Below are 10,544 nucleotides of genomic sequence, written 5' to 3' on the forward strand. Positions count from 1 at the left end.
ACCAAACTCTTCGGCCACTTTGTCCAACCAGATGGGTGCTTAGGCTTCCAGCTTTAAATGCGTTCATTGCCAGTTATGAAGACATATTAAATTGGTTGGAAGAAAAATCTACCGATGAAAATGATCGTGTGGCACGCGGAAAATGTCGGTCATACTTAGGATCATTGGAAAATTTCACCACCTATTTTATGCTCCGCCTTTTTCAGGAATTGCTTTGCGTCATCAACCCAGTGCATGTACAAGTTCAAAGTCGCGGTATGACAGTGGGAAGGTGTAAAATATTAATAGAAAATACAGTTGATACTTTGACCACAAAATCTAATATTTCTGAGGCAAGAAGTTTTTTTCACTCCATTCAACAAGAAGCAGCTTCACTTAAATTGCAACTACCAACCATTCCAAGCAGCCGAATTTCGTCTGAATCTGATGTCGATATTTATTTTCCGCAAATTTACATCCATACTTATTCAGCCGCAGTGACTAGTTTAAAGGAGAGATTCACAATAGGGGCACTTTCCGATGCCGCTTATTTGGAACGCATGGTTACCTGCAACTCTGGTTTGACAGAACAACAAATTTTAAATAAATTCCCGGACATTGATGCTTCACAATATATTCCGGAAACTGGAAACTTAAAGGCGTTCTTGCAAAGCAAAAACATCACGGAAATAACCCCAGAAAAAATCTGCAGCATATTTCGTGAGAACGACACACTTCAAATTATGCTGCCAAACATCACGATCTTAATTAGACTCTACTTGTCTTTGCCGTGCACATCCTGTGAAGCTGAACGTTCGTTTAGCACACTTCGGAGGGTCAAAACTTATCTCAGATCAACGATGACGCAACAAAGGCTAAATCACATGTGTGTGCTAAACGTGCACAAGGAAGAAGTAGACCTTCTGGATCGAGAAAAACTGATCACCGAATTTGTAGCAAAAACCGCTGTTCGCAAAAATACGTTTTGCTGTTAAGTTCGTGCCACGATTTCTGTTATGTTGTAGTTATTTGTTTGCGGTTACTTCTTTTTTTTTGTTTCTTTGCGGGTTTTTGGTCTTATTGTATTTTAATACGCAGATTTTCGTTAGTTATGTTCAGCGCTCTTTGGTTTTAAACGTATGTGCGCAAATCTTAACGACATAAACATATCAAGCTAAAAACCTTTGTGTTTTATGTGAAAAGTTGAGGTGTTAGTATATTTATAACACAACTTATTTGATTGTGTCTGCAATGCCGCATGTCATTACAGAATAAGACTTGTACGTTTTAGGTGCATGTGACCTACATTACTACTTGAAGACGATAATCGGTGCGTAACAGTTTAGCTGGACAGATCCTACAAACATAAGTAGATAAACCAATATGGTAAAATTACCTCTAAATTACCTAAAAGCACACTTATAATTTTAACAGGCAGCTGCATGCACTGCAGCGTATCGCGTCGGAACTGTGACGTCACCGCTGTGACGTCACAGTTAGGATAAGGTCGCACCCCCGGTACTTGGTAAAACTCTACGCCTAGCTATGTAAGAACATACACATATTTTGTCGTCTTGTCGATAGTTTTTTGAGCTGCGACGTTTAGTTTGATAAAAATGTTTTAGTTTTTGGAATTTTCTTAATAATATCATAAAAAATGGCAATTAACCTTATTTATGTAGCAAGTTTGGACTTTGAATTCGTTTTGCATTATGTCTACCACCTTGCTACATATATGGGTTGCCATTATGGTGTCTGCATTTCTGGCCCCGTAGTCAATAAATCCAACTAAGTGGCCTTCCTAGAATACCAATTTTCTTGACTACATGAAAATAATAAATTTAAAAAAAACATGAAAAAGTGCATAAATTGCTGCTGTTAACTAACTTTGCATCCACAGAGCATTGGCTGCCAATTGGTTGATACCATATGCACCAGAGCCAATATTTTTAACAATCTACCATACAGTGTTTTTTAGGATTGTGTGATGATATGTCAGTTCAAAAAATTATGTGTAAAATTGCAACTTATACCTGTACCACTGTAAAGTACGTGATGATGGCAATATAAGAACACCACTGGTTCTGAGATGATTATATGCTGCTGAAGCTCTAGCAAACAACTCAATTGCCCAATGAACCACATCAGGGTGGTACCGTCTCCGATTAATGGTCTTTGAAGCATTTTTACATTGCATTTTTAAAAAATGAGGCTTGCCACTCATTAGTGAGTGTTTTTGACTTTCAACCAAATCCTGCAGATGGAAAATGACACATTACTGTTCCAAAATTAAATAAGAAACATTTGAATCTGCCTACCAAGATATCCTAATGAATTCGGTCATCCACTGTTACCAATTCTTCTTCACTAGTTGCACTGGATTTCATTTGCTGCACTCTGTTGTGTTCCATTTTTTGCCATACTTTGCACACATTTTACACATTACCGGCCCTTTTTCTGTTACTGTGTTTGAATATTAGGTGATCTAGTTTTAAATGTGTTGCCATATCTACTGGCTACATTGCAGTGAGGTGAGCGAATTATGGTTGTGCCTGTCAGGGCGTTCAATGCTTGTATGACATGTTTGTTAATATTCTTGTTTTTTCCTGCTTACTCCCGTACAAAGTTTAAAGTTATGCAACTCCCCTGTAATGATGCAAAAACAAACAAACAATAAAAGCCTAATGGTAAAAACTATCTTGTTTTAAAAGCAGGTGTTATACTTAAAAATGCATTTAAAGTTGATTTCCTCAATGGAGTAATACCCAAGGATATAGTGGTTTAACTCACCATCCATAAAATGGAGCCCATTCAACCTCAACATTGCTTGAGATGCAAGTCTACCACAAAAATCCAAGCGGTCCAAGCTAAACATATATTTATGAAACTTCAAAGAAACTAGAAAATAACTAAGCGAAACAAAACTTGTAGTTAACGACTCGATATTAATCGCAACAAAATGCAGACTGAAATTAGATTACCGGTAGTTTCGTAAGATTTTTAGAAATGTTTTGAAGGCAGTTTATTACGTCACAACTAAAGAACAAAACCACAATGAAATTATGCGCGATCAATCGCCTCTTTTTGTTACTTTAAAATAAAGCATGTCACAGAAGACTCATTTATCTGTCTTATTTTTTCACACACAGTCGCAAGACCAGCTTTTGCGGTCCCTTTGAAATCGTGTGACGGACCCCAGTTTGAGAGCCGCTGGTTCGGGTCAGGAAACGTATATCACTGCTTGCAGAAACAAACAAAGAAAAACGTTGGCTACTATAGGACCCAATATAAATATGTTTATGTTGCAGAATAGCTTGTATGTGCAATGGTAGAATGGTGCTAAGCCGTCCTTCTATATTTGTTTGGTGGGATTTTAAAACAGATTGTGGGTTGTCCTTGTTTTCATCCAATTTTGCAAATACCTGACAGGCTTACTTAGGCTACTATGTTGCTTGTAACATATTGTAGGCTCAGCAAACCAGTTTGAAGTGGCGATAAGGATGCGCTTTATTAAAACGGACCTAATTAAATTTCCTGCCATACGCCGAAAAGAAAAAAAAACGTGTACAACATGGTATATGTAGCAAATATGACTGCAATGAGGAAGATAGGTTTAAAAGCTAAAGCTGATAAACACGTTAGTTTCAGAAGCATAAGACATTTCCTCTAACTTTTAATTAACTATAATTGTTATGTTACAGATAGAAAGAACGATGTTTAATTATCTTCAGTTGGTAATTGTGCTTTCATTTGGCTGGTGCGTATTTGCCAACCGTAGTTCCAACGATGACAAGACAGTTTTTGACGTAAGTAATTTCAAACAAATATAAAATACCATGGGCCAGAACCAACAACGAAAATATAAACTTATAGCTTAATTGACAAAATGGATACAATTTTCGTTTTTCTAAAAATCTAAATGGTGTTAATTTTGTCTTTATGGTTATAGCCAGGGTTGCCATACCGTCCTTATTTCCAAGATTTGTCCTGATTTTAAAGGTCTTAGAAAAATTTATTGTCTTTATTTCTAAAGAATGCCCTTGTTTGTGACTTGTGTCCTTATTTAGTCTTATTCTCAGCAATTGCAAGTCAAATCTCTGCTACAACTATAAGTGTAAGTAAACCAAGACCTAAGCTGTCGCGAGATACACGACGTATTTTCTACGAACAAGAAGTTGCTGGAACAGACGTTTAGGAACGCTTGTTTCGTTTCGTTTGAAAATATAATTTTTGGGTTGTCCTTATTTTAAAGTCCATGTCGATGGCAACCCTGGTTTTATAGCTGATTTACGGAATAAATATTTTTATAAAATAGACCAAACTTCCTAAATTTTTGATTTATTAAACTGTATTGTTTCTTATCATTTTAACTTGTTGACCAAGTTGTTTTCTGTTCTGTTAGGAGAATATGAGAATCTTTAAAAATGCGGTTGAAGACGAGCTCCTCAACATTGAAGAAACCTCGGCCGATGTTTCAACCAATGCCGTACACTACAATTTGGGTTTTACCATTGCATGTTATAGAGGACTGAAAACCACATTTTTAAACATCTTGACTAGCGGTGCTCGTTACACGTCATACGGATGTTGGTGTGGATGGAACTCGGGAAACACTGCGGCCACAAAAGTTCTTGACCCCATTGACAGGTAAGAAATTTTCACAGAGAAGTTATGTTCAATTTGTGCAATCTGACGAAACATCAGTGAGCTTGTTTACAACTGGAATAAAAAAATATTACAGTTGATAGCATTGTTACACATTAGTTTAACACCATTTCAATTCCGTGCCTGTGATGCCATGCGTTTTTTTAGTTGCTGCAAAGCACACGACTTGTGTTACCGGCGAACAGGTCAAAAGTATGGCCACAAAAACTGGAATTTCGACTTGCAACTATCCACTGAATACACCACAACCTGCAATAATCGTGCAACGACGTGTTGTGAGTATTTAGTCACTAAGTTATTTCCCTGTCGTATAGTCTCATAAAAACGTACATCAACCAGGCAACTATCGAGCTTTTCGCATTTTCATAGCCCTTTATCCCTTAGTATTTTTTTTTATTAATTGCACAGACTGTCAAACTCGAAATTGACTATTCATCAAACTTAAAATAAAAACTGAAAGTACGCTTCTAAAATATTCCATACATTTAATGTACACTCGTTTTGTTTTTAGCTGGCAGTGGAATCGGAAGAGATGTGTGTGAGTGTGACAAAACAGTGGGTGCTTGCTTTGCAAGGAATAACCGCTACTACACAGTTTTTAATACAAGGTTTTTTATCACCAGTAGTCAATGTTAAATTTGAGCTCCTTTCTAAATTTTCTCACAAAGTTCGACAGCACAACAAAAACCTCAATTTTTGTGTATTGTATTTTGAACAGGTGTGTGTGTGGTTAAAAAATAAAAGAAAACGGCATTATTTTGCAAGAGGTGCGGTTTTAGGCTTTTACATATGCCCGTATTTGTGAAACAATAAATATTTTTGCTGAGATGACTGTTCTTTTGTTCTATCTTGAGTTTTCGGTTTTGTCAGGAAATTTGTTGGAAGGGCTATTGTATTACCTAACTGACAATGCACGCCGCACGGTGCGGAAACCCCCGATTGTGAAAGAAATCAAACCCCGCTTCGACAAAAGCCCTCATTAGACCGCATCAATATATAGTTATTATTACTAATTGGAGTCGCTTATAAGCTTATACTTATAAGTAGCAACCACCAGGCCATAAAAGCGTAATGAATTTTTGGATGTTTCTATGTCTTATTTTCGGTGTGATGCAGGCATCCGGGCAAATGAATTACGATGAAAAGTTGTCTATGGAATTTGGAAACAAGGTATGATGATGTTAGTGTTTTTTACTATATTGGGAAAAAACTATTTTTTACACAGAAAACCCTTTGCTGTACGTTCTTGCAAAACTAACATAAAAAATCGCAAAACGTTTTTAGGGAGTCCGTGCCAATTTTGTAGGAAAAAATGTGCAATAAAAAACATTTTTTGCATTCGAAAAGATTTGGCCTGATTGCAGACTAGAAATGTGCCCATAACGCATTTATGTGAAATTTAGCAACGGCAAAATGGTTTACAACCACCGCCTATAAGCATTTGGACACGGTGTTAATGTGAAGGTAACATTAAACACCCAATCACAATTGAGTCTTTTGATTTTAGAATGTCCCTCATTTGCTAAATGAAAATGCAAGATTTCATGCAGCAAACGAGCAAGCCATTATGTTTTCATCACGGCTCATGTCAGACACCTCAATTAGTATTCCTGTCGTGTACAACTTGGGGTATTCAATGGCCTGTTACCTCGGTAAGAAATATAATGCGTTCAATGCAGCGTGGATTGCCGCCAAGTATTCCGCATACGGATGTTGGTGTGGAGCTGGGGGCAAGGGAAGAACTGTAGACAACATTGACAAGCAAGTAGAATGGACTAACATTTTTTGTGCAAAGGCGTTGATTGCTAGGTTAAATTTGGTTCGGAACCATTAACACACTGTGTTTTTTACGCAAGCAATCTTTCTTTTTCTGTTTGTAAAATGAAAACTAACCCATACATCAAACAAAATTTAGATATTTTTAACGTTTATGCATTATACGCAGGTGCTGCAAGAATCACGATCTTTGCTACCGAAAAGCTGCTCAGACTCGCAAAGTTAATAAATGGACGTTAGAAATGTCTATGTCCGTCATGTACAAAACCACTTGCCGCCAACGCAAGACCGTTTGTGGTAATTTATTCAACAAACATAAAACTATGTATTAACATCGATGGTTGGAAAGTTTTGTTTTTTCCATAACTTTTCCTAAACGCTCAAAATTGAAATGTTCTTTTTTGTGTTAAAACACCAATTGTACGACTTTTTTAAAGGTATGTTAAAAAACGGCGAATGTACCCTCCCGCGCTATTAAGAATTACCAAGACATAAAAAAATCCATTTTAGTGTAGATATATTAAAGCTTCCATACGCTTTTTGATACTTTGCAAAAAATAACTGCACTATAGAAATGCGTAGTCTAATTACCAAACACCATAGGCATATGCTTGAAAGAAAGGCTGATTGAGTATTACACCGTACGACTCCGGTTTCCTGATACGACTTCCTTATATTCACAAAAACGACAGTTAGTGGACACACTGTATGTCAAATTGCGTGATAAACTGACACATCGTGTAAACAGTCAAGAGATCTTTTGCTCCTTCTTCCATCGTTCTAATGCACAAAAAAACAACTGCCGGCAATATGGTTTTGTTCAAGCAATCGCCAAATCATTTCACCGCACAAGTTTTAGCACAAGATATTTAATCCCTTATATGAGGGCTGTTGCTGACAGGTATAATATGAACCTTTTAGGGTTTTTCTGGCAATTGTATTTTTGTACCGACGTTTCGACGATATATATGTCGCCTTTAGCCCTATGTTAGCCACCACTGAGCTACGTCCGTTTTTTAGAACACAGTTTATAATGTATGATTTTGTTCCAAATCTAAAGCTCTGAACATTATTATTTTTTTAAAGGTGGTCACAAAAGTATCGGTCAGAGTGCATGCATTTGTGACAGAACGTTTGCGAAGTGCATCAACAAACAAAAAAAGCACTGGAGTCTGTGGAACACTGCACTATTTTTTAATTCAAAAACTTGTTAAAATACAAAAACAAAATTGAATAGGAAATAATATTAAATGGATTAAAACGTTTGTAAAGCAATAAGAAATATGTCTAAGATTGGTTTGTAACATTTTTTCCGGCCATCTTTCGTGAAAATCAAATATATTTAAGAAATATGTGTCCATCGTCAAAATGTAAAAAAAAATTCGTAATAACTTATCATTATGTCTCTACATGGCAACACGATTTTCAACAAGCCATTAAACGGTAATTGCCCAGCAAAGTATTTACGTAAATGATCAACATGAACGACTTTGCTATTGACCGTTGTTTGCGATACTAAAGTAGAGACAGTTTACTGACAATCAAAAAATGGGTTCACCCAACCTTGACCGAGCTTTTTTACCGATTGGTGGGTATAGTAATACCACACCCAATCCCCAACGTTAAAGCTAAAGGGCAACACAGTTCGGTCGTAATCTCGCTTTTGACCTTTGGCAGATTGTTTTAAATGCAGCCTAGACATTTTAAAGGAACTCCGCCTACAATTTATGTGCTGCACTTACTGCCTGTAACAAGCCGACTGGGAGACATGGGGATCAGTATTCGACATAATGTATAATGGCACGTGAACGTTACGGCCCAACATAAAGTGATTCGGAGTAAATCTAGTCGATTCATGCTGTGACGACCGGTAAGCCATCCATGAACAGGGTACATGGATGTCCCAGTCATTGTGATGGTCGTTAATAAAGGCCGAAAACATTCGCAGGAGCGTTAGGTTAAACCGTTCCTCCAATCCTGATGATTGCGGGTGGTATGGTGTGTTTCGGGTTTTCTTTATCTCTAGAAGAGAACACGTTTCGTAAAAGAGTCTGGGCTCAAAGTTACGCCCCTGGTCGGAGTAAATATATTTCGTAGTCCCAAACCGACAAAAGAAGTCGGTATCCAATGTATGAGTTCCCGCTTGCTGATTAGGTAAAGCAAACGACTTCGTCCACTTGGTAAAGTAATCATTGACTACTAATATGTACATGTTAGCTCGCTCAGTACATGGTAATGGTCCACAAAAATCAATGCCAATTCGCTCCGATGGAAAATGTGCTGGTTGTTGTTGCTGTTTACCACGATGGCGTCCATGAGTGGATTTTCGCTTTGTACAGTTTTGACACCAACGACACCAAAGGCGAATGTCGTTACGAAAACCAGGTCATTAAAAACGCATCAAGCCAATTGCCGTCACCCACCGTAGAATCTCGTAGCACTGGGGCTACTGGAACTGATTTGGGTTGTCAGGATGTTCCTACATGGAGCAATCGACACACTTGCTGAGGTGACACCTTTGTCGCGAGAAGCCGTCTGCGTTCCCATGTTGTTTTCCCAGGGCGATGCTCAACATCAAACGTATAGGTCCCTCTATTACTGATAGCCAAAGTGCTAACACGTCCCCTGGTTCTTTAAAGGTAAACAACCATTTAAGTGAAGCGTGATCTGCCCGCAGTGTAAATTTACGCCAACGATAGTACAAGGTTAGCCAAACACGGGTTGTTTTATAGAACTAATTGCTGCATCACATTCATTTGTCCACTAAAAATTCCTATACTTTCACGTTATGTCCGTCAATGGACTTGTGGTTGCATAATGTTTTATGAATCTTCACAAGACACACAAGACCCGATATCAACCAAAAACTGGACTTGTATTAGTTCCACTATGCCATCGATGTGAAAAGTTTTGTCGGTTTCGGCCTAATAATTTGTGACTGATGGTTCGGCCTTTACACCAGTCACCACGAGTGTCGGCAGCTCCGCTTCCAATGACCTTCTTCGCCACAGAGGTGACATTTGCTTTCATAACTTGTTTTCCTTTGCGTTTGGGCATACGATTCCATCGTGGTCACCACATCAACCGCATTTTAAAAGTCGACTGATTTCTCACCACTAAAACGCTTCAACAAAAAAAAATGCCAGACAAAAATTGTTGAAACGAGGAACTCTTCAGCACACTTGCCACTTAGATCAGGATGCCCTTCTTATATTAGACAACTCAGGCGATTTGAAAAGGCAAGGCTGGACTCGCTGTGTTAACGCCGAGCGGCATGAAACGCTGCTCTGGCACGTGGTGCGAATTGCTTGTATCAAATTGCTTGCCCATTTCGGCAATGTGGCTTTCCAAATCCCATCTTTGGTCACCTGGAAGATTTCCCCGTGTCATAACTGCCTTTTCGGTTAAACAAGCGGCTAGCTATCTTCCCCTTTCCAACATATTCCAATCGTTTACCAGGACAGCATTCTCAAAATGTTTTTGGATTGTGCCCTCTGTTGATCACCATTTCCACTAAACATTCCTGGCAACTTTGTCGTTCCCGCAAAAGACTTAGTAACCGGTTTGGCCTCTTCTTGCGCTGTATTTACAGACGGCTTTATGTAACGATTTTTGTCATAGTATCTTTCTAAAATATAAACTCATCGTTTATGATCTACATTCTCTTCTTTGAGCAAAAGTACAGCACTCTCCAACACATCAATTCGTGTTTCTGACATGGTCTTGGTGTGCTCACCAGTGAGCGGTTTGACAAACAGCAACGCAATAAAATACGACCACTTCACGCCACATCAGTACACCGGTTTAAGCACATAAAGATTGTACGCTACAGTAGTATCATTATATAGATTGGGATATATGTACATGTAAAGCAGTACAGAACAGATGTTCCTTTTTCACCTCAAATTTAAAATGCATCATTTGCAAATCTCTTTGGTTTGTTTTTGTCGAATATTTAAAAACCGAACGAATTGAAAAATTAGTTTTTTTATTTACAGGAAAATCTTGATCGCTTCTATTAGCATGTTTGTAAAAGCAGTACAGAACATGTAAAGCAGTACAGAACAGATGTTCCTTTTTCACCTCAAATTTAAAATGCATCATTTGCAAATCTCTTTGGTTTG

The 10,544-nt window shown here is 38.0% G+C and overlaps 1 protein-coding gene across 1 annotated transcript; it reads left to right on the forward strand.

The window, feature by feature from the left end:
* Positions 1-3,679: 3,679 nt before the first annotated feature.
* LOC145237280 (uncharacterized) lies at positions 3,680-5,475 on the forward strand. The gene is made up of 4 exons (XM_080100086.1): positions 3,680-3,785; positions 4,382-4,626; positions 4,792-4,919; positions 5,156-5,475. Exons 1-4 carry the CDS (start codon positions 3,693-3,695, stop codon positions 5,278-5,280), a joined length of 591 nt encoding a protein of 196 aa, XP_079956212.1. The 5' UTR covers positions 3,680-3,692; the 3' UTR covers positions 5,281-5,475.
* The last annotated feature ends 5,069 nt before the right edge of the window (positions 5,476-10,544 follow it).

The sequence above is a fragment of the Phallusia mammillata genome, chromosome 1, assembly GCF_965637545.1.
Source record: "Phallusia mammillata chromosome 1, kaPhaMamm4.hap1.1, whole genome shotgun sequence".
Classification (NCBI taxonomy): domain Eukaryota; kingdom Metazoa; phylum Chordata; class Ascidiacea; order Phlebobranchia; family Ascidiidae; genus Phallusia; species Phallusia mammillata.